Raw genomic sequence first — 25,395 nt, forward strand, 5'->3', positions numbered from 1 at the left:
CCACCAGGTCTGATTCAAATAACGTGGGAGAGCTATATGATACTTAGAGCGGAAAAATTAGTGAGCCTATAGAATTTAACCATAAAAAAACATGAATATATAATGCCTACTCTTAGCATATTTTGCAGTAAAAGATTTTGCAACAGTCATGAACCTCTGTGGCTGATTAAATGAGCTGATCTGCATTTCTGAATATTTATACTTTCATTAGCTCATCAAGAGGCCAATGTTTGAAGTTTGGCAAGGACAGAGTGAAGTAACTGATTGGCCCAAAGTTATATCACACTGTTGTATCAACAACCAAAATTAATTCCATCAACTCCAACCAGATTGAGACTTAGATACGTCTACGGAATCTGCTTCATCAGCAGTAAGTTGAGTAGGTTTGTAAGGAACGTTAGGAGAGATTTATTCTCTGAATGTCTGATCCGTGGAACCTCAGATGGTGATGAGGCTTTCAGCTGGAACATAATGGAAGGAAGAGCTTGCTTGGATTCTGAAACAGCTTGCTAGACCAGTCTCAATGAAGCAGATGGGGAAAATATTATTTTTCACTACCGTGTTTCTCTGAAAATATGACATGTCCTGAAAATAAGGCCATGCCACATTTTGGGGGGGGACAAAAATGTAATCCCTCCCCTGAAAATAAGCCCCCTGGACAATCACCACCCCTCTGGCCAGGCAGAGCGCCGCTCACCAATCTAGCGGTATCCCAAAGGCGCCAAGCCACGGGAACGAGGGGGGGGCAAAGGCTCATGTTGCTTGGTACCTAGGTCGGTGAGCGGCGCTGTGCCCAGCTGGAGAGGGGCGTTGCCGGGTGGCTGCTTTCTTGCGAGCACGCTCCCAAAGAGCCGGGCAAAGCCTCTGGGTCGAACGGCTGTGTTGTGCTGTCACAGCAGCATTACACAGCAGCCATGAGGTGACCACACTCATGAGCAGCCACCCGGCAACCCCCCTTTCCAGTCGGGCACAGCACCATTCACTGATCTAGGGGTATCACTAAGCTGCGTGAGCGCCTGCTCGCCGCCTTCTGGTTCCCCTGGCTTGGCGCCTTCAGAATGCCCCTAGGTCAGTGAATGGGGTTCTGCATGGCTGGAGAGGGGGGTTGCACAAGTGGCTTTTCCACTCCCCGCTCACATGACTCCCAGGCTCATGATGCCCTTGCTTAACTCTCCCTGCAGAGCCAGGGCATCTCCGCTGCCTCCTCCGCCACTGCCTCATGGCTTTTTCTGCAGCTTCCAAAACACGGAGGTAGGAAGCCGAGGCTTCCGGCAGTTGCCATTCTGGGAGTATGCTCTATGGTTGTACGCTCTGCCGACAGCCAGCCCACAACCATAGACCGTACTTCCAGAGCGACAACTGCCGGAAGACTCATCACCAGCCTCTACTCACCCCTCCCCTCCTAGTCACTCCTCATCTGCCTGCCTGGGCTCCTTAGGGCCCCAACAGGAAGCAGTTGTTGGAGCTAAGCAGCCGCAGCTACCACAAGAAAGAGTTGGCAAAACAGCTCAGTTCCAATTGGCTCTGACCTAGAAGGAGGCTCAGCAGAAGCGCCTCACTGAGGACTACAAGCATAGGCTTTCCAAGCAGATGGAACACCTGTGGGAGTGGCTGAGATGGTCAGCCAGTTCCAGGCCATGATGCAGTCCCACTGGAACAAGGCCCTCCGGCTCTTTGCCATCAGTGGCACTTCCCTCCAGCCTTCACCCAATGCCCCACACCAGGAGGCTGAAGCAGACCCCAAGTCAGAATTTCTGTCCCCCTCTGACCCATACGAAAAGACCCCAAAACAGGAGACTCTCTGCAGCAACACAAGCATTTATTGCATGTACCTGGCCCAGGGGGCGTTGTTTGAGGATTTAGTGCAATATAAAAAAATGCAAATGATTTTTCTGTGCACCACCAAAAATTTCTCACAGACCACAAGTTGGTGACTGCTGTTCTAAGGGACTGTCCAGAGAAGGGTACTGACCTCTTCCCTTGCAAGAACAGAACTGACCATGATAATAAAAAGGATCATGAAGCTTCCTTCCTCTTCCTAAAGAGACAACCAACCAAAGAACTGCAGGTATTCAGAATCTGTGCTCGCTTCGCTGCGACCTCTTTATAAACTGCCACTGTTTTAATTTGAAAAGGCATTTAAAGGTAGTTGCTGCAAAGTATTAATCCCAGAGGGTTAATCAGTATCAAGTAGCGTGTGTTGTGAAGACAATAGCGATATATAATTAGATACAATTTTGAGGGGAAATATTAAAGCAGTTATTAAAAGCAGCGAAGTGTGACAGATGAGGCTATAAAGAACAGTTGTGGGATGAGTCAGGACAGTAGGATTGGAAAGGGCAGTTGGCCAACGCAAATCTTTTCAGAAAGAATGAGTTTGCCAGAAATTATTCTGAACTAGGGCAAGCAACGGTCACGGATTTCCACATCTTTTTCTTGGGGGGGGGGTGAAAAAAAAAAGGTAGAGGAGGTGGACTGAAAGCTTTGCCCCAAAGATTTTCTGACATCCGTATTTGACTCAAAGAAATGATCTCCAAATTATTCTATACCTTTTGTTATGCAAAATAATACCTGGACTCTCCTCCCCTTCCCTCTCCTCTCCTCCGCTCCACTCTCCTTTCCTCTCCTCTTCTCTCCTCCCTTTTTCTCCTTCCCTCCACCTCCCTTCACCTCCCCTCTTATCCCATCACATCCTTTCCCTTTCTTCTTCTCCCTCCTCCTCCTCCTCCTCCTCCTCCTCCTCCTCCTCCTCCTCCTCCTCGTAGTGTGGGCCACAAAAGGGGGGAGCTTATTGCTGATGTCAAAAACCTAGTTGGATTGGTTTGGATTGGATTTATTTCATTTATATGCCGCCCTTTTCCCCGAAGGGGACTCAGGGCGGCTCACAATTCAGTCAGGGAAAGGGGTACAGACAGGGGATAAAAAGACGAACATAACAGTACACAATTTAAAACACACAACAACCATACCATTCGAGGAGGGGGGCAGAAGCTCTTTAGCCCCAGGCCTGTCGGAATAGCCAGGTTTTAAGGGCTTTGCGGAAGGCCTGGAGGGTGGTGAGGGTTCGAATCTCCACGGGGAGTTCGTTCCAGAGGGTCGGAGCAGCCACAGAGAAGGCTCTCCTCCGGGTAGTCGCCAGTCGGCATTGGCCGGCAGATGGAATTCGGAGGAGGCCTAATCTGTGGGATCTGATCGGTCTATTGGAGGTAATTGGCAGCAGGCGGTCTCCCAAGTACCCAGGTCCAATACCATGAAGGGCTTTATAAGTGACGACTAGCGCCTTGAAGCGTATCTGGAGACAAATAGGCATCCAGTGCAGCTCGCGGAGGATAGGTGTTACGTAGGTGAACCGAGGTGCACCCACGATCGCTCGCGCGGCTGCATTCTGGACAAGCTGAAGTCTCCGAATGCTCTTCAAGGGCTGCCCCATGTAGAGCACGTTGCAGTAGTCCAGTCTAGAGGTCACAAGGGCACGAGTGACTGTTGTGAGGGCCCCCCGGTTCAGGTAGGGACACAACTGGTGCACCAGGCGAACCTGGGCAAATGCCCCCCTGGTCACAGCCGACAGGTTAAAGGAACTGGAAGGATGGCACCTTATAAAAAGTTGTACAAAGCAAGTCAAAGGGAATATTGAATCAACAGGAACAAAGATGTTGATAGAAAAATCCAGCAACTATAATTTCCCCCACTTTCTGCTTTTGATAACCCTAAGTTCATTCTAACTCATTTCTGCAATACAAGCAATTTTTTTTAAAAAAAATAATAATCATAGAAACGTTTCACTGCGTTTTCATGTTTGTTTATCCTAATACATTCTTGTGCGGTTTTCTCCATGCATACATTTTCCCCCAAAGTGATATTGCACGCGGTAATGCAATTTCGTGTTAGTATATCACGAATGCATGCATGCAAATATATTTCTGAGTTAAAACTATATCGCAAAACAATCTTTTGAAGGACTTTCTTCGCTGTCAATCTAATTTCTACAACCAAAACATCTTTTGGTCTCCTTGGAAGGGTCAATAATTCACTATACATTGCTGGTTTTCTGAGAAGTTGTCACTCAATGGATCGAGGCATCAGTTGATGGGATACGAAAAAGTTTGAACAAGCCACTGGATTTTTTTAAAATCATTAATGATTTTCACACAGATGTGTTGCTAGAATCTGATTGCAGTGGCAGTTGCATAACTAAAATTGCTGCAGCTGGTTATGAGAATTAAATGCCGTTGTCCTGAAAAATCAGTAACATCTCCCCTAACTCAACAGCTTTGAAAGAGCACCAACTGAGAGCTTGCATTGAATATCTGAAGGCATCTATTTTGTTTTGACTGATGGCATTAACAGGATGGCCCCTGTAGAAAGTCTTGTTTTCTGCATCTACTTTGTCTTTTTTATTGACACCGAAAAGAAATATTTATATTTTCCCAGATCTGGAACTCTCTTAGTTTTTATAGAGCTTTGTCTTTCCTGCTGGTGTTATTTTTATTTCCAAACGCACCATTTTATTGTTTGCACTGTGGGCTTTCATTTCGTTTTATTCTGTGCTGCTTTATGGAATGATCTTATTTATCCTTCCTTTAAATCGATCTCTACACTCCCAAAATTCAAAGTGTGGGATATTGGTTGGTTTAAGGCTGTGATAAAATAGATAAAATAACAGTGAGTCACCCTTGAGGATAGGTGGGGTGTAAACATGACCAATAAACCGTAACTACTTCCAGGGAGGCAGAAAAGGCTGCTAGAAGGTGGCAGAGCAGAAAGAAATATTCCTGAAGCCTTTTTAGGATTTGGAAATCACCAAAGGTCGTGGACATTAAGGATCAAATTGCTTAAATACAGAGATAATAGAATTAACTCATTATAGAGATGGCTCATTTTCTTTGCAAATCCAAGGTAGTTTACCTTCACTGTCACTTTGAGGGTTTTTTCTTCTTTCCTTCCCTCTCTTTGAGTAGCTACATAAGCAAGAGGGGCCCACTGAAACCAATCAGGCTCATGGGTTTCCAATGTATGGGAGAAAACCAAAGAGAATTGATTGGTTGCCAGGCTCATACAGTTGTTTAACCGAAAACAGGACCTACCTCTAGTCTGATTTTTTTTTTTGCTATATAGTTTTTATTAGTTTAAATATAACACAGAAAAAGGATACAAAAGCAAATGTTAGGGAAATTAGGAAAAGAAAAAGGGAAGTGAATAGTGGGGGAAAGGAAAGGGAGAAACAAAGCATTGACTTCCTACTCCATTGGTGCAATAAAATAAGGTATTAAGATCTACCCTCAACTTTTTATTTCTTTTCATAATAATAGAAACTGGCCATTTCTGTAACAACAGATTTATCTAATTGGTAAAACCAAGGTCAACATTTCATTCTTTTCCACCTCAAGCACAAAGTCCAGAAGTGGTTTCCAAGCCGAGCCTGATTTTTAAGCTGGGCCTAATATAAGCCCTACCCCAAAAATAAGCCCTAGCGAAAGGGGGTGGGCATGGCCAGCACAGGAGGTGGCAAGTGCGTGCGGGCCAACAGTGCCGAAGCTCACACAGCACAGGTGAGTTTATTACCTGTCCAAGAAACAGACGGAGGCACAGGCGGGGGCCAGTGCACCTCCCAAGAACCAACAGGGTGCAACTGCTACCGGATATTGTGGTTCCCACACTTGCTTGCCACCTCTTGTGTGTGCGACGGGACGTGGGGCACACAGCCAGGCTGATCATCCTGAAATCTTGTTTCCCTTGAAAATAAGCCCTAGTGCTTATTTTGGAGTCCCCAAAAACTATAAAACAGGATCTTATTTTTGGGGAAACACTTTATTAGGAAGCCATCGCTTTGAACCAGATGTAACGGGACACAGATGAAAACTGGCCTGCTTGTCTTTTGGGCTACAAAGAATTGAGGTTAGATGGCATGTTTTTGTCTTGTTCTCATCATGCCATCTCTAACATAGTGTTTTGGCCCCAGGACATCCTTGTGCTTTGCGAAGGAACAACTGACAGTATAAGGATAAGGATTCAGTAATTACACTACGGCATGACATTGTATTCTGCATTTGCTTAAGGTGGGTACCTATTTTTGAAAATCCTGCTTGTGGAATTTTATTTAGTGTATGGCATGGCATACATGGACTAGCAAGATACGTTTATTAACATTTCGCCTAGATCAGTAGACACAGTAAAATATAAGCATTAAAAAGATCTACGTTCAAATATCAAGAGCCATGATGGCACAGTGGTTAGAAAGCAGCATCATAGGCTAATTCTGCCAACTGCCTGCAGTTCAATCCTCACTGGCTCAAGGTTGACTCAGTCTTCCCTCCTTCTGAGGTGGTAAAATGAGGACCCAGATTGTTGGGGGCAATAGGCTGACTCTGGAAACCGCTTAGAGAGGGTTGTAAAAGCACTATGAAGTGTTATATAAGTCTAAGTACTATTGCTATTGCTATCAATGTCTAGGCCAGTGATACATAACCTTGCTGAAAGCACACACGCGGGCCTGCACCCATAATGCCATGCGCATGACACCCCCTGCATCACACCCTTGCACATGCACATGTAACACCCCCACTTCCCCCTACCCCCGTGCCTCATTTTGGGCCTAGTAGGCCTCCCTGCAGCCTCCTGGAACCAAAAACAGGCCATGGAGGGGACACGCTGCCCCCCCTGTGCTCCCCCTGCCCCCAACTTGGCCATGCATCTCCTGCATGTGCCCCACCCCCCTGCACATGCATGGCAGAGACCCCAAAATCAGCTGGCCAGTGGGAGGTGCACGCGCATGTGCGGCGGAGCTGAGCTGGGGCGACAGCTGACGTGCCCACTGAGAGGGTTCTGCATTTCACTTGTGGCACCCGTAGGTTCACCATCACAGGCCTAGACCATCTAACCATTGAAGTGCAGCATTGTTTACATTTTTTTTTAAATCAGATATTGGACCACTAAATGCCCTCAGTTTACAGCTGGTCATGAAGTGGATCTACAGTTTGATGTGAAACACCTCAGTCAAACTGAAGGGAGGATACTAGGCCCCATTTATACAGAGAGTCCTGGCAGACGGTGTTGTGAGGTATGAATCCTATTCAGGATTTTGTGGCCATTACTCACCAAGTAGTTCAAGATCTGGCACCTACAATACAATACAATACAATACAATACAATACAATACAATACAATACAATACAATACAATACAATACAATACAATACAATACAATACAATACAATACAATACAATAGCAGAGTTGGAAGGGACCTTGGAGGTCTTCTAGTCCAACCCTCCTGCTCAGGCAGGAAAGCCTACACCACTTCAGACAAATGGTTATCCAGCATCTTCTTAAAGACTTCCAGTGTTGGGGCTTTCACAACCTCTGGAGGCAACTTCTGTTCTACTGATTAATTGTTCTCACTGTCTGGAAATCTACTCCTCAGTTCTAAGTTGCTTCTCTCCTTGATTAGTTTCCACCCATTGCTTCTTGTTCTACCCTCAGGTGCCTTGAAGAATAGTTTGACTCCCTCTTATGTCTACCTATGTCTGTGCATTCAGCAACCCGTTTGGCTTTCCATTAAGTATCAAGTGTTAAAGTTGTCAGGCAGAGATTGTACAAGCTCCAGTGAGGGTTTCCTGAGTTTGAGTCTTTGTTGACACACACTAGGTAGGAGTGAGTTGTTCGTTATTTCTCTGCATTCTCTCACTAGTGCATCTTGCCTTCCTAAAGCTGATGGTGCTGTACGGCTCAGAACAGGAAGCCAGCAAGTCGGAGTAGTTTTAAAACATCCACATTAAGTTGCAGATTCTTCTACAATGCATGTAGAAGAATCTCATCCATGCAGCCAAGTGGAGGTCAGAACATAGTATTTACATAAGTGAAGCCACCCGGTTTTCAGGGTGGCTGGAAGAACTCATTTGGAGCAAGACTGTCCCTCACCTGCATGAATAGAAGGGAAGGGAAAAGAATAGGGAATAGGGAATACAGATAGGATGGGATGGGATGGAACAGGGAATACGGATAGGATAGAATAGGATAGGATAGCAATAGCAGTTAGACTTATATACCGCTTCATAGGGCTTTCAGCCCTCGCTAAGCGGTTTACAGAGTCAGCATATTGCCCCTACAGTCTGGGTCCTCATTTCACCCACCTCGGAAGGATGGAAGGCTGAGTCAATCTCGAGCCGGTGAGATATGAACTGCCGAACTGCAGATAACAGTCAGCTGAAGTGGCCTGCAGTACTGCACTCTAACCACTGCGCCATCTCGGCTCTTTTAATGGGATGGGATGGAAGGGAAGGGAAAACAATAGGGAATACAGATAGGTTAGGATGGGATGGATGGGATGAAATAGGGAATAGCGAATACAGATAGGGCAGGATAGGATAGGATAAGTTAGGATAGAAGGGAAGGGAAAAGAATAGGGAATACAGATAGGTTAGTGTTGTGGCCCAGCAAGAGCCGTTGGAGCTGCCACCAGACTCCGACAGTGAGGGGCCCTATGAGTCGGCTCTGGAGGATGTGGAGGACCCTGGTCAGGGTTCCGATTCCGAGCAGTGCACAGAGAGGCTGGTTGGCCACCAGGAGGTGCCTGAGCCTTGGACCAGAGGGGAGGAGACAAGGGAGAGTGAGCCTGAGTCCAGCAGTGAATTGTTCCTGGGTGCCCGGCATCGAAGAACTAATAGGCGTAAGGAACAGTTACGTAGTTACAGGAGGTAATTGCACTCAGCTGGTGGTCATTAGGCTCCTCTCCAGACTATAAAAAGACTACTTGTGCACACACCCCTCTTTGCAGAAGTCAACACAGGATCGAATGTTGGACAACATTGTTATGAGCTTGGCAGGCTGGATTGCGGCCAAGCCTTATCTGTGTTTATTGCTACCCAAGCTTGTCTGTGCCTGTTTGCTGCCAAGGACCTGTCTGTCTGTTAATTAAATGCCGTAACTTATCTTTGGCTCGGAGTGTGCTTTGGTGTGGAATGAGGGGGGGTCAGAACAGGTTAGGATGGGATGGAATAGGGAATACTGATAGGATAGGATAGCTGGAAGGGACCTTGAAGGTCTTCTAGTCCAACCCCCTACTTAGGCAGGAAACCCTGTAGCATTTCAGACAAATGGTTAACCAATCTCTTCTTAAAAACTTCCAGTGTAATGATGGTGGGTTTTCTTATGGTGTAATGAAAATGGCCTTATGAAGTTCTCCCAGTCTTCAGGCGCCAATACTGTGGTTAATGTTTTCCCAAAGGATTAAAAGAACCTCCATGAGATTTTTTTTCCTGTTTTTAAAGCCGGGCGTTGCCCATAAACTATGAGATGGAGACGGTGCATTTGTTGGTTGCTGCTTTTTTTGCAGACATTTTTGGACTTCCCAAAAGGTCCAAGCGTAGTATTGTTGTACAGTATGTGGCATGACAAGGCAAGAGGAGGAGGAGGAGGACTCTTCCTCCTTTAGAGAGGGGGGAAAAGTTCAACCACCTTCTCTAAAAAAATCCATTCTATAAGAAATGTTAGCTCAGCTTTAATCACTGACTTTTTTTTCATTCATAGTCAGCAATTTTCATGGGTTCCCCACCCACTTTTGCTTCAAATTCCAAACAAGCATCCAGAAAAACATATGGAGAATTCATCCCACAGCTAAAATATTTGCATTTGATTTGCTTCGCTTTGCAAGGAACAGTTTCTTTCATCTTAGATTCTTGGCTTCCTCCTCCTCCTGCTGTAGCTACTTCTTTTTCTTGTAAACACTGTACAAGCTTAATGTATTTTTTTTAAAAAAAAAAAAAACTTTGCTTCCTGGATGTAGTAGGGATAAGTCGTATTCCTTTCAGCCTTGTCTTAGAATGCCTGAGAAATGTAGAAAAGCTTTGAGTTAGTAAGCATGACGAACACAATCCATTTATCAAGATGTTTCTGAGCATGGACCTCAGAAAGAACTCATTTTTACTCTGATGTTCTCCTCTTAGTAAGAATAGAAAAGCCATCCAACCAATGGTAGGATTAAAAAAAAATTGCTACCAGTTCTGTGGGCAGAATGTGGCTTGGTGGGTATGGCAGGGGAAGGATACTGCAAAAATCTCATTCCCTCCCCATTCCAGGGCAAGGATACTGTAAAATCCCCATTCCCTCCCTACTCCTGGGACTCGGGATGCAGAGAATAGATGGGGGGCGGAGCCAGCCAGAGGTGGTATTTGGCGGTTCTCTGAACTACTCAAAATTTCCCCTACCAGTTCACCAAAACCGGTTCCGAAATGGCTGAATGTTACTTAGAATATTATGCATAAAATGAAGTAATAATAGTTATAGTCAAATAAATGATTAACAAGGATAATAATATATTATATATTATTATTTATCAGCACAAATGCAACACAAATATAACAAGGCAACATAAAAAATGGCTTTCTGCCTGGATGGCTCCCAGAGTGAGCCGATAGACAGAAAAGGGAAGCAGTATGCTCCCTCCCATATTTGGGCATACCAGGGGTTGTGATACAATACATACCTATTTCCCTGGCTTAGCTCATGCTCCCTCCCATATTTGGGCATACCAGGGGTTGTGATACAATACATACCTATTTCCCTGGCTTAGCTGATAAAGGAGGAGAGCCTGTGGCTTAGTGGCTAATATAACTGCCTAATATGTAATACAGCCCAGGTTCGATTCCCAGTAAGGGTATGGCTAGCTGATCAGAGCTAAATAGCTTGAAATAGATCTATACTAGTCTCCCTTTATTTATTTATCAGCACAAATGCAACACACACACACACACACACACACACACACTAGATTGACAACATGAAATTTTATATAAATTGTAAGTGAAGACTATGGAGAGGATGCACAAAAGTTTTGTAAGCAATGATAAACAATTTTATACAGAATACAATTTAAAGATGTAATATTACTGGATGGTTTGGGGATGCTGTGATGAAATGCCATAATGCCAACATTTATTTTAAACTTAGAATGTTTCACATAAAAGGAAGTAATAATGGTTGTAGTCAAATAAATGTTTAATAATGATAATAATTGTATGCATATATATTGGATTGATAATATGAGATTTTATATAAATTGTAAGTGAGGACTGTGGTGAGGAGGCATAGAAGTTTTGTAACCAATCAACACACTGTAGGTAACTGGAGGATAGTTTTTATATTTGTTTATATTTGTTTAAAAAAAATTTTTAAAAAAAGAACTGGCTGAATATCGTCTCTGCATCCAACTCTCGAGTGCTAAGGGGCTGCCTTAGGAAGTCATGGAAGGATTTTTATTGTCCATGCTTGTCTACCTTTGAAACATTTTAGAGCAGAATTCTAAATCTCATCCTTCATCTATTCTATGCAGAAATAGAGAACCTGCTCATTCAGCAATGAGCATCCTTCCACTTCATTAGCCCCCTTTTTTAAAAAAAATACAAAAAGTTAAATGAAATCCTGGTTGCCTTGGGTTTTCTGCCATAAGAACGGAGTGAGATTATGCCCAAAGATAGAAAAATACTGAAATACCCACAATGGAGGAATGGATTGGAAAGATAATGGAATTTGCAGAAATGGCAATCCTGACTTGTTTGATTGAGAATAATGTAACAGGTATTTTATTAATGACTGGAAACCTCTTATGGACTTTTTTGTGTGTTGAAAATGAAATAAAATAATTTGATTTATAGATTTGCTGTTTAAGAAGGGGTTGAATATAGGAAGAAGGGAGTTATGATGGAACTTCAAAGAGTGACAAAAAGTTTGAAATTGCTTGAAGCAGATTGGGAGTCAATTATTTGGATCTCTTTTATTCTCTTTTATTCTATTTGTATTACCTTTCACACTTTTAAAATCTTTTCTGAGCACGATACGCTTCCTATTTTTCCCCCTGTATATCTGCTCAGTGTGCAGTCCGCTTTTAGTTAAGTTACATTGTTAGTAATTAAGACATTAGTAAATCATAACTCCTCTTTGCGGATTCTTGTCTAGGATTGAGATTTCTTTGACTTCCCTCTGTGATGCAGAATTTTATGCCTGGAAATGAAGGTATTTTTTCTGCAGAAGATTAGGCAAGGATGATGGAAAGAAGGAAGGGAGGGAAGGAAGGAGGGAAGGAGGGAGGGAAAAGAAAGGAGGGAGAGAAGAAAGGAAGGGAGGACGAATAGAAGAAAGGAAGGAAAAAGAAATGAGAGAGGGAAGAAAGGAGTGAAAGAAGGGAAAGGGAAGGAGGGAGGGAAGAAAGGAAGGAAGGAGGGAAGGAAGGAAGGAAGGAGGGAGGGTGAAAGGAAAGAAGGAAGGACTCCTTTTTCCTTTTATTCTTCATTGATTTCATAATCACTGAAAAATCTTGTCAATTTAGTACATTGATAACTAGATGTCTATTAGCCAAGAATCTTACCTGCCATCATTTATTTCTCCCACACCTTTCCTTGTGTTTTTCCTCTTGAGGGGACCAAGAGAAATGTAGTTGAATTACCTTTTGACGAAAGAAAGAAAGAAAGAAAGAAAGAAAGAACAAAGGGCAAAGACAGAGAAATTTAAGGCTGTGATGCCACCTACTGTCAAGAACGAAGCCAATGACCCAATAGGAATCCTCTCATGCTACCAATTAGCCTCATTTTCCTGCCTTTCAGCTTCGGGAGTCCCTATGCCACACTGAAAATGCAAGATTTCATAAGTGCCATCTTGTAGCCTGGAAATTATAGACATGCCGGTTGGTGAGGACAGGGAAGAAGATTTAAGGGTGGATTTATGACTCAAGCACAGTCCTTTTGGACTTTAAATAGTAAATGAGGAATTGCAACGGTTCCTTTTTTGTTAGTGGTCTTCAGAAATTTTTTCTCTCCTACTGGAGAGTTTCCAAAGCATTAAATATAAATTAGTATCTCAGATAATGTAGATGGACTTGGCTTCGTAGAGTTGAGGATTCAAGAGAGCTTCCTTTATTTTTATTTAGGCTCGTCTTTGAGTTGGGCAATGTAGAAATATTCTCAATAAATGAATAGGGAGTAGCACATGCAGATGTCATAAAATCTGTTATTGTGTCTTTTCTTGGTCTCTCCTTTTTCCCTTTTCTCGACCCTCTCAGGAAAACTGCTGGGTTCCCTTTAGGTCAGTTGTACACTTGGCCAATAAGGAATTATCTTCTCTTCTAGTCTATCTATTCTACTCTAGTTTTCTCTAGTCTACTCTACTCTACTCTAGTCTACTCTACTCTACTCTACTCTACTCTACTCTACTCTACTCTACTCTACTCTACTCTAAATTCCCAATCACACATGACCAATAAAGCTATTCTATTCTATTTTATTCTATTCTATTCTGGGTCTTATTTTCTTTTGACCCCTAAAACGTGGCCTTATTTTCGGGGAGGTCTTATTATTTTTGAGATGCAGGAGCCAGCGAGCGTGGTCACCTCATGGCTGCTGCTCTGTTGCAATATTTTCGGTGAAGGGCTTATTTTAGCACATGTGCTCAGAATCCTGATTGGGCTTATTATCTAGGGAGGTCTTATTTTGTGGGAAACAGGGTACAAACTCCTTGAATCAAATTCAAAGCAAAATCACATCCAAGGCATGGATCCATACAGTTCTCTGCAAATAATTTGGCTCTTTTTGCCTTTTCTGATCTTTTTTGTCCCAATTTGTTCTTGTTGAATAATATTAAAGTTTCACAATGGGTCCTACTGATCTGTAAAGAAGGCTGAATGAGCAAACTCTACCAGCCTCTGATTCTTGTTTCATTTCATAAATAAAGTCACCCAACATACAATCTGCCAGGATTAAAATAATAACACCTCTGCCCTTAAATTCAGCAAGTGGCTTCATTGCCTTTAGTAATAATAATGGCAGCCAGACACTCTCAGTAACTGGGGATGAGTGAGTTGTCCAATTCTCTAGCTTTCAATGCTTCTCCCAATGAGACTGAAGACACTAACAAGGGAATTGAGGCATTAAGAGCCCTTAAAGGTGGCTCAAAATTAAATTAAGATAGTTGAATGTTCTTGGGGAAAAAGCCAGGTCAATAATAGGCTCTTCTTCCTTGTTTATTTTTTTCGGGGGTCGAAAAATAAAAGGGTGAGTTGTTTATGTCATGTTGAAGTGCAAGCTAGTTAACTCAAAATCCTGGCATTGTTCAGTAAATATACTTTTAATTGTCAAAGGAGACACAACACACAGGTTGGACACTCCTGAATTGACTTGAAGAGCCATGTGAGACTAATATTCCTTCGCATCATCACCTCCAGTTAATAATTGCTTGGCTCATAATTATCTATCTATCTATCTATCTATCTATCTATCTATCTATCTATCTATCTATCATCTATCTTCTTTTTCATCTCCTATTTATCCTTTGTATCATCTATCTCTCCTATTCAATTCTATCTACTCTAGCTATCTATCATCTAGCTATCTAGCTATCCATCCATCCAACTATCCATCCATCCATCCATCCATCCATCCATCCATATCTATCTATCTATCTATCTATCTATCTATCTATCTATCTATCTATCTATCTATCTATCTATCTATCTATCATCTAGCTATCTAGCTATCTAGCTATCTAGCTATCTTATTTATATAGCATCCATTTCATGAAATGTCACTCTGCATGGTGTACAATCAAACCATAAAAACAATTGCAAAAACACCTCGATGTTTGAACATCCTGCATATTATGTACTAGTTGGATACACGTGCTTCGTGACAAAACTATGTGATTGGGCTATGCAGGATCCATTGGCTCAGTGGTGGTCGGTGACTGAAACACATAAGGGAACATTGCTCCCACCACCTTGAGTCCAGAAGCAGTTCATAAATGGAAGGCATAGACATTTTGGTGAGGTACCGACGTTCAGTACTGTAAGGCGTCCCAGAGTAAAGGAGTGGAACATCTGCCAGTTTGGACTGAGGTAACGGAACGTGAGGCAATTGGCAGTTGGAACAGAGTTCTTTTCAGGTGGGGAGGGGGAGTACAACTCTTTAGCATCAGTGTGTATTAATTACTGTATTAAGAAATAGTAAAGATCTGATGGTCATTTCGAAAAATCCTTTCTTAGCAAGCAGCTAGAAGCCAAGAGGAACATACGTGGCAAATTTGAAGTTTGTAGGCTTTACGGTTCTGGAGATTTGGTGATGAGTGAATGGTACTTGGCTTTCATATATAGAGATTTAAATATGATGAAACCTGGGCAGATTACGGAAATTGCTTCCCCATGAGATTGGAGCAGGATCGAGTCTGATCTTCTTGAAGGAAGGGTCTTGGCTTGGGAGAAAACAAAACACACTGATTTTGTCAGGATTGGCTGTGTAGCCTTTGATTTGTCTTTCTGTCCTTGCTGCACTGCAGGAGAGAAGATTACTCAACCAGGCAATTTTCCATTCCTGCTCTCACTGCAGGAATCCAGGTGAAAAGATGAATGATGTGCCTCAAGCTTTGGGGTTTTCACGATTCTGTGATCTTGGAGGCAAACCAGAAATCATAATAAATTGCCTAGTCCTACTTTGGAGAATTTATAACACTCGTTATACGAGACTGTGCCCAAAGAGCTGGCTATTTCTTTTTTTTCAAACCTATGCAGTTTTGATACATATATCACTGTAAATTTGTACCAGATGTGTAGATTATTCCATAGGTCAAAGCCTGGGAACATCATGCTCCATGAATAGATCTTATTGCAGTGATAAATTTCCTTTTAGCATTTTTTCTCCTCTAATACTACAAATAATATAGGTAAGTACATTTGATTTCTCTGTGGAATCATAGATTAGGGAGTAATGAAATGTCAATAGAACCAGTCAGGTTGCTGTAAGATGTCAACGTGCTTCCCTGTTGCTGTTTGGCTGTCTTTATGTAGTTACAAACAGGTTTACTTACTGTTCCAGTTTGCCAGAAATGCTTAAAGGCAGATACTAAAAACGAATTTTGGACTAACCTGCAATTATCTCTGGGCTTAGAATTTAAAATTGCTTCCTTGGGCTACCAGATGTGAAAAATCCTGAGACCACGAGGTTGCAGATATAGGAAATGCTTCCTTGTTCTTTCTATCTAGTGGTCATCTGGATTTTTTATAGGGCAAAAATCTGTTTTTATATCCTTACATATGTCAGGCCTGCAGCCATATTTTCTGGTGGATCTTAGGCCTGCCACACTTTCTATTATTCTACTATGCATTTTCTATTGTGGAATAATTGGAGGGGGGGTTGTACGGAGTTAGATGGTATGTAGCCATAACAAAATTCTTTCTAGAAAGTCAAGGTCATCCTTCGTGTTTGCACCTCCTCACCTGACCAAAACTGGATGGATGGAAGCTGTCAGCATGGCAGTAGAAGATTGGACCATGTGATGCACTTGTGGGTGTGGGGGCAAGATCTTGAACTTTCAGCTGGGTGGGAAAACCAGGAAGCCTTCATATTCGGGTTTTCCCAGTTGTGCCAGCATGGCTCTGTTAATAAATAGGAACTTTGAGGAATGCTTTGCCTCGGACTCTGATTTACTTTTGGATGCTATTTGGAACCCTGACAACATGTATATCAGCAGCGTGACCCGACAGAAGCGTGCACGACAAAAGCGCGCTGACAAAACCACGTCGCTAAAACCGCGACATCATCAGCACGCTGACAACAGTGCGTCGATAGAAGGGCGATTTACAACAGTGTGTCGACAGAAGGGTGATTTAAGTTAAGGTAAGGGTTAGGTTTAGAGTTAGGTTTAGGGTTAGGTTTAGAGTTAGGTTTAGGGTTAGGTTTAGGGTTAGGGTTAGCGTTAGGGTTAGCGTTACATTTAGGGTTAGGGTTAGCGTTATGTTTAGAGTTAGGGTTAGCGTTACATTTAGTGTTAGGGTTAGTGTTACGTTTAGGGTTAGGGTTAGCGTTAGGGTTAGGGTTAGGGTTAGGTTTAGGGTTAGGTTTAGGGTTAGGTTTAGGGTTAGGTTTAGGGTTAGGTTTAGGGTTAGGTTTAGGGTTAGGTTTAGGGTTAGGTTTAGGGTTAGGTTTGGGGTTAGGTTTAGGGTTAGGTTTACAGCACGCATCTTTCGGTGCGCTGTTGTCGGCGTGATTCAGCGCTCATTCGTCGGCGCGGTTTAGAACTCGCAGTTTAGTCGGGCACGCTTTTGTTGGTCGCCCTTTTGTTGGTGAACCTATCAGCAGAAGCTTCATTTCAGAGTTTGTGCTTCGTTTTATTAGTGAAGATGGTGGCCAGATGATCTTGAACTCTGCATTTCTGTTTTGTTGGAAGGAATATCCATCTGGGTCCATTCCAAGCTGGGAGAAAGACATTGGAAACATGGAGGCTGATTGGAAAGATGGTTTATTCACGAAGCAGAACCATTTGGGTTTGTGGTTCTGAGCAACTGACAACATGGAGTTGAGAGTGGAGGGTTTTATATTTTCTTTGGGCTTTGCACTTGGGCTTCCTGTTCCTGTGCAAGAACATGTATTCTATGGGCTGTTGTCAGATTCCTGTGGAGTCGTGTAGGGGTTATGTAGGGGTCATAGATGGCTCTATAGGCATAAGAGGAAATGGAAATCCTAGGAGTTGTCTGAACTCCCAGGTTTGGTTGAAGTTTGGGCTGCTCTGAGATGATGCAATGACTCAAATGCCCTTAGAAGATTGTGCAATGTAGTGAGCTCTGTTTGGTCTGCTAAATGGTAATGGGTGCGAGCTGTGAGTACCTCCACTTGTGTACTGGACCCGTGTCCCTCCTGGCTGGTTGCCAACAGCAGTGAGGTGACACGAGGCTGGATCCAAGCGGTTGTTGTTGCATCTCTTCGGGAGGGGCACTTCCCCACCGAGCTTAAGGCAGCGGTGGTGAAACCCCTTCTGAAGAAACCGTCTTTGGATCCAGCTGTTCTTAATAACTACCGCCCAGTCTCCAACCTTCCCTTTGTGGGGAAGGTTGTTGAGAAAGTGGTTGCTCTCCAGCTTCAGCGTACCTTGGAGGAAGCAAACTATCTTGACCCCTTCCAGTCCGGCTTCAGACCAGGTTACAGCACAGAAACCGCTTTGGTCGCATTGACCGATGATCTCTGGAGAGCTAGGGATGGAGGCTTTGCGTCCATCCTAGTTCTCCTTGACCTCTCAGCGGCTTTCGATACCATCGACCATGGTATCCTTCTGCGACGACTGCGGGAGGTGGGAGTGGGCGGCACTGTTTTGCAGTGGTTCTCCTCCTACCTCTCGGACAGGTCGCAGTCGGTGTTGGTGGGTGGGCAGAGATCGTCCCCAAGGCCCCTAACATATGGGGTGCCACAGGGGTCGGTCTTGTCCCCCCTCCTATTTAACATATACATGAAACCGCTGGGCGAGATCATTCGGAGGCACGGGATAAAGTATCACCAATATGCGGACGATACACAATTGTATCTGTCCGCCCCGTGCCAACTCAATGAAGCGGTGGACGTGATGAACCAGGGTCTGGAAGCTGTTAAAGACTGGATGAGAGCAAACAAACTGGTGCTCAACCCAGACAAGACCGAGTGGCTGTTGTGTTTTCCTCCCAATAATTTGACCACCGTACCATCAATCAGGCTGGGGGGACAAAACTTATACCCCTCAGATAGGGTCCGCAACTTGGGAGTCCTCCTGGATCCACAGCTGAGTTTTAATCACCATCTATCAGCTGTGACCAGGGGGGCATTTGCCCAGGTTCGCCTGGTGCACCAGTTGCGGCCCTACCTGAATCGGGAGGCTCTCACGACAGTCACTCGAGCCCTTGTGATCTCTAAGCTGGAATACTGCAATGTGCTCTACATGGGGCTGCCCTTGAAGAGCACCCGGAGACTTCAGCTAGTACAGAACGCGGCCACGCGAGTGATTGTGGGCGCACCTCGGTTCGCCCACATAACACCTATCCTCCGCGAGCTGCGCTGGCTGCCTGTAGATCTTCGGGTGCAATTCAAGGTCTTACTTACCACCCATAAAGCGCTCCATGGTAGTGGATCTGACTATTTGAGAGACCGCCTCCTGCCAATAACCTCCCTGCGTCCCATCAGATCGCATAGAGCGGGCCTCCTCCGTATTCCATCCGCCAGTCAGTGCCGACTGGCGACCACCCGGAGGAGAGCCTTCTCAGTTGCTGCTCCGACGCTATGGAACAATCTCCCCATGGAGATTCGTACCCTGACCACAGTCCAGGCCTTCCGTACAGCCCTCAAGATCTGGCTAGCCCGTCAGGCCTGGGGATAAATTTTCTTGCCCCTCCCGAATGCTGAGTGAATGTTGTGTTTTAGTACTTTTTAGTTATCTCACATTTTTTTCTGTATTTTGTCTTTCACTCCCCTTCCCTTACTATTGTAAGCCGCCCTGAGTCCCCTCAGGGAAAAGGGCGGCCTATAAATGCTAAATAAAATAAAAATAAAAAATAAATCCTATTATGTCTTGTTTTTATTAATCCCATCATTCTGGAGCTAAAGGTCTTTTATTTTGTAGATAAGCTGCCCCAGTCTTTCTTAATAGGCACAAAACATCTGGTGGGGGGGGGGTGTTATTAAGAAAGACTGAGTCTGCTTCCTGCCTCTAAAAAAAACCATGTTTCTCCATTTCTCATTTAGGAAAATATAATATTCTGCCTTTTTAATATTCTTCAAAATATTTCATTCTTCTAGAAAGGGGGGGGATTCTCACACTTCTTAATATTCTCTGTATTTGTATCATATTTGGATCTGACATGGTGGAGGAGTCTTCTTTGACAATAATTCAAATTAAATAATTTCTTTTCCAGTGCCATAGTAAATGTGGCCCACCAAAGCACTTTTGCCTTAGTGTAGGAAGTTAGTACTCCCCGCCCTCTCCTAGAAAGTTGAAATGTTTTAGGAAATATTAAAAAGGCAAAATATTTCCCCCTAAAAGAGAGGCGGAAACTCACCCTCACAACACCTTTGTCAATGGGCCATTAAGGCCTCAGCCAGTCTATTCTATATACCAAAGATCTACCTCCTTCAGGCAGAGCCATAGTAGGAATTGCTCAAAGCCCTTTCATTACATCATCACCCAGCAAGACTCAACCAAGCCTGGGACTCAGGACAGCCTACAGAGTTGTCCCTGCATGGCCCCATGGGAGCCTGACAACCAATCAGAATACAAGCTCAAATTCAAAAGCCCATAGAGGGTATAAAACCCGGGCACTCTCAGCATCTCTGCCCTTTTTGCCCAGGATCGCAAACCATGTGGTCTTCCCCACCACCATTAAACCATCTTTTCAATCAGTCTCCATGTTCCCAGTCTATTTCTCTCCACTTGGAACTGAACCCAGATGGACATTTCTCCCAACATTACCAAGTACGGGAATTTCCGCACGGAAGATTCAGTTTGGGTTGAAGTGCCCTCTGGAACGAGCTCCCCGTGGAGATTCGGACCCTCACCACCCTCCAGGCTTTCCGCAAAGCCCTTAAAACCTGGCTGTTCTGACAGGCCTGGGGCTGATGAGTTCTTGTCCCCACTCGAATGGTGTGGCTGTTGATTGTTTTAAATTGTGGTATTGTTTCGTCCATGTCTTTTTTTTCCTATTTGTATCCCCCCACCCGCCCGGCTTGGTTTGTGAGCCGCCCTGAGTCCCTTCTGGGAATAGGGCGGCATAGAAATATAATAAATTCAATTCAATTCAATTCATGAGTCGCTAAGTGCGAGCAAAGATAAATTGCTTTGCGATCGAATCAAAATCACAAGGGAAACATGCCGTATTGGTTTCGTTCCTCCAAAACCAACTGACCTTATTATATTTTTGTTTATCATCAACCTTGTCCAAAAAAAAAAAGAAAAGAAGCCACACAACATATTAAGAATTGTTTTCCTCTTCAGAGAGACACACGGCAGGTTCTAAAGCAGTTTGTATCACCTGCAGGGACCGAAGCCTGTGAAATCCAGGTGACTTCACCAGGCAAACAAAGGAAGAAACCTTTGGCAGAAAAAGAAATGCCGTCAGTTAAAAGAGGGAGGGAAGCTTGTTCAGCGGCCGCTTGAACTCTTCCACTCTTCTGAAGGGTTTTTTCTCCATCTAGTGGAAGAATGGAAATCTTCAGCTTGAAACGATGAGCTGTAATTATTGTACTTAATTAAATACAATGGCCATGGAACACACCCTCCATCTTTAATTGGGTGCCCATTGCAATCCAAATCCATGCACAAGGTACGAGCTGGGGAAGACTAGAACCTTATTATTTGATTTGATACATTTATAAATAATAAATAAATAAAAAACTTGAGAAAGTAAAAACTTTGGAGTCTCGGGAACTGTTTCGTATTTATGACAGTTGCAGTGTCCCGAAGGTCGTATGGTCCCCAGTTGCGACCTTTGGATGAGTCAAGTCAATGGGGAAGCCAGATTCCCTGCACAATTGTATTACTGACTCAACAGCTGCAGTGATTCGCTTAACAATGGTGGCAAGAAAAATCTGGGGCAAAATTCACTGAACAGCTGTCCCACTTTGAGAACAGAAACTTTGGGTTCCATTTGGGGGGGGGTGTGTGTGTGTCATAAGCCAAGAACTACTTATAGTGACCCAGGACAGGCCTTCTGAAGTGAAGTGGTGTGGGCCACATATCCATACGTTTCAGGAATCTGTTTCATTAAAGAGAAGTGTACTGAGGAACAGTGTGAGAGTGTTAAGAAGAGTCAGTGATTTGTGTTCCTTCTTTGGAGAATAAGCTTTCTGTCTTTTGTCACCCGTCTCACTTTTATCTCAGAGCAAAGTCTCTGTAGAGATTCTCAGTCATCCAGGTCACAGTTGTCCTGATGAAAGAAATGTCCTTCTGGGTTCGGGGAAAAAGACACTGGAGACATGGAGGCTGCTTGGAAAGATAGTTTATTGTTGGAGAGGACCACATGGATTGAGCCCTGAACAGAAAAGGTGATCACATGCTTCAATGTTGGTGGAGAAGAAGAGAAGGGCTGAGGGAGGGGCTTGCTAGGCTTTTTATAACCTGTTCAGTCCCACCTCTCTGTTTCCTGTTCCTGTGTAAGAAATGTATTCTGATTGGTTGTCAGACTCCCATGGGTCCATGCAGGGGCAACTCTCTGGGCTGTGTTTTGAATCCAGGTTTAGTTGAGTTCTCAGATGCCATGTGGTCAGTTGAGTGAAGGGCCAATATTATCATGCCTTTACTCCCATCCCCCCTGGGGCTGCAGTGGAGAAGTCTTTATTATGTAAAAGGGACTAGCTTGGCCTTCTTAATGGCCCATTGACAAAGCAGGAAGCTACAGGCAGCTATTCTGTCTTTTAAAACATGTTTCTTTCTTTTCATATCCAGAGAAATATTCTGCTTTTTCAATATTTCCTAGGATATTTCATTTTTCTGGGAGAGGGCTGGATGATAACTTCCCACAGTCCCAAAGGTGCTTTTTCAAAAGGCAAGTGAGCTTTCTTAGTTTTTCCCTGAAGACGTTTCACTTTCCATCAGTTCTAGCAGGATGGGATAGAAGGATCCTATTTCTTTGCAGTCGTCTGGTCATTAGTACTCTCTCTGAGATTTGTCAAAAAGCCAATAAGAGTTGAAATACTAAAAAGGGCAAGGGATGATGGATAGATGCATAATACTTCCTAATATGGGAATTGATTTATTAAAGGTTAGAAGATAGAGGTAGAAAACAGAAATTGGGAAAATATCATTATGTTACAAAATATAATACATTATAATTACTATGTATACGTAAATGTTAGCAGTTGAAAGATTATCATCATGTATATCCAAACAGTATTATTATTGTTATTAGTATTGTGTATAAAGTAAATTGAACCAGGCAATATACTGTTCACTGAGCACTTATGCATGTTAAAGAAAAAAGTATAAATAAAATTATATATATATATATGTATGTATGTATGTATGTGTGTGTGTGTATGTATGTATGTATATATATATGTATGTATATGCAGGTCTTGGCGTATTCAGGTCTTTTCCCATGTAAGATTGAGAGTGTCTTGGTGATGTTTTGACGAGGTCCCACTCGCCATCTTCAGGCTGGTGCCTTCGGCTTTGTGTATGTGTGTGTGTATGTGTGTGTGCGTGTGTGTGTGCATGTGTGCGTGTGTATGTATATGTATGTGTGTGTGTGTGTGTTTGTGTGTGTGTGTGTGTGTGGTAAAGGTTCCCCTCACACATATCTGTTAGTCGGTACTGACTCTAGGGGGCGGTGCTCATCTCTGTTTCAAAGCTGAAAAGCCATCGCTATCCGAAGACATCACTGTGGTCATGTGGCCGGAATGACTAAACACCAAAGACGCATGGAACACTGTTACCTTCCCACCAAAGGTGGTTCCTATTTTCCTACTTGCATTTTTACATGCTTTCGAACTGCTAGGTTGGCAGAGGCTGGGACAAGTAACGGGAGCTCACTCTGTTACGCGGCACTAGAGATTCGAACTACCAAACTTTCTGATTAACAAATACATGTATATATATTTATATATATACTCTCTCTGAGAGCCATTGGGGCCACCTGGGGGTTTATCTGTGCAAAGGGAATCAACCCCCTGACTTCCTATTTTCTTTCTATTCCACAGTTCAATTTCACCGTTTAGCATTGAGAGCACAAGACGCCAGAGACGGTCTGAATCGCCAGACTCTCGAAAGCGCCGCATCCACAGGTGTGATTTTGAAGGGTGCAATAAGGTTTACACGAAAAGTTCCCACCTGAAGGCTCATCGGAGGACCCACACAGGTGAGCAGCTCCAGTTGGTGCCATAAATACATGTGACATCAGTGAACATTGGCAGACATGAATTCAGTGGTGATTGCAGTTTGAAGAGCTGGACAGAATTCCATACGGTACAGTTCTTTTGGTAATTTCCACCCGCTATAATCTCTGCTGGGTCCTTTTGACCAGTGCTGCAATGTGAATGTCCCAGATCAGGTCCTCTTGTATAACACCCAGAAAGTTTAAACTGGCCTCCTGTTCCACTCGCTCTCCATGGATAAGCAAGGGCTGGATGTCTGATCTATTCCTTCTGTTGTCTATACAGTAAGCTCTTTGGTCTTATTGGTGTTAAGGACCAAGTTATTGTCTCCACACCACGAAAGCAACCATTCCACCTCACCTCGAAAGGCAGACTGTTTCCCCCCCCCGCCCACCTCCTGGAGGTGAGTCCCACCACTGTTGTATCATCTGCAAATTTAGTAATAGTATTACTAGTGTGAGTGGGAATGCAGTCATGCACATAAAGATTATGTTCACATTTCAGACAAGATCTGGGCTGAAGACTTTGTGCCAGGAAAGAATGGCAAGTGCCCCCCCGGGCCTTCAATGTGTGAGAAACCAGTTTGCATCTCTTCTTGTGGTTAGCCCCACTCCACTCTCACAAAACCAGAAAAGTTATGAACTTCCCATGGCAGCGTGACAGAGAAGGATCAACATGAAATAACCCATCCCTGTGCCCCTGGCTTCTAACAGCTTTACGTTGCCCTTCAGGAGCAAAGGACGTTCATAGGTTTCAGGTCAATGTGGCTCCATTGGCCTCCCCTTGGAGACTGTTTCTTGAGCAGCCTTGAGCATCGCAAGTTTTATAAGTTACTAGTCGTAACTTATAAAGCCCTTCATGGTATTGGACCTGGGTACTTGAGAGACCACCTGCTGCCAATTACCTCCCACAGACCCATTAGATCTCACAGGGTTGGCCTCCTCCGGGTTCCATCTACTAGCCAATGCCATCTGGCTACTACCCGGGGGAGGGCCTTCTCTGTGGCAGCTCCGGCCCTCTGGAATGAACTCCCCGCAGGGATTCGGACCCTCACCTCTCTCCAGGCCTTCCGAAAAGCTGTCAAAACCTGGCTTTGCCGGCAGGCCTGGGGGTGATGAGTTCCCTCCCCTCTCGACTTGTATGATTGTGTGACTCTTGCTTATTTTAATTATTTGTATTCGTTTTATGTTCCCCTTTTTTCCCCTTTTGAATTGTTCGCCGCCCTGAGTCCTCCCGGAGAAGGGAGGCATATAAATAATAAAATTCATTCATTCAATTCAATTCATTCATTCCTTGGCTCAGAGGAGCTTAATTTGATGTACAGGTGTTATACTCCCGTGCCAATCCTACAGCGCTGTTTTACCAGAATTCTCTCATGGAAACATCATGGGGTGCATGCAATTATTTTAATCACCTGCATTTGAAAGTTTACTTCACAATCAGCAGTCTTTTTACAGCCAATTAAGTTAAAAAAAAACCCAGTAGATCTGTGCTTGAGGGTCAGGGTTACCCAAACTTGGAAGACTTCAGGGTGCTGCCTTTTTTTATTTAGGCCTCGTAAAACAAAATAATGTTGGCAGGTAGGAACTTGTTAAGGGAGGCAGTGGGACAAAAGATTAACAAAGCCTAAATAAGGATCTCTTGTTAAGTATAGTATATGTAGTCAGAATTGATAATAATCTAATAAATGAGCCAATGAGCAGACTTATTCCTACTAAAATATACTTTAACTTGCTTATGGAGTCTGAACAGCTCCATTTT

The 25,395-nt window shown here is 43.7% G+C and overlaps 1 protein-coding gene across 1 annotated transcript in view; it reads left to right on the forward strand.

The window, feature by feature from the left end:
- Positions 1-25,395, forward strand: part of KLF12 (Kruppel like factor 12) — a 260,582-nt gene that overhangs the window by 211,144 nt on the left and 24,043 nt on the right. The window contains exon 5 of the mRNA XM_032226929.1: positions 23,461-23,618. Coding sequence (XP_032082820.1) covers positions 23,461-23,618 — 158 coding nt within the window. The remainder of the gene's footprint in view (positions 1-23,460; positions 23,619-25,395) is intronic.

The sequence above is a fragment of the Thamnophis elegans genome, chromosome 11 (genome assembly GCF_009769535.1).
Source record: "Thamnophis elegans isolate rThaEle1 chromosome 11, rThaEle1.pri, whole genome shotgun sequence".
NCBI classification, from domain to species: Eukaryota; Metazoa; Chordata; class Lepidosauria; order Squamata; family Colubridae; genus Thamnophis; species Thamnophis elegans.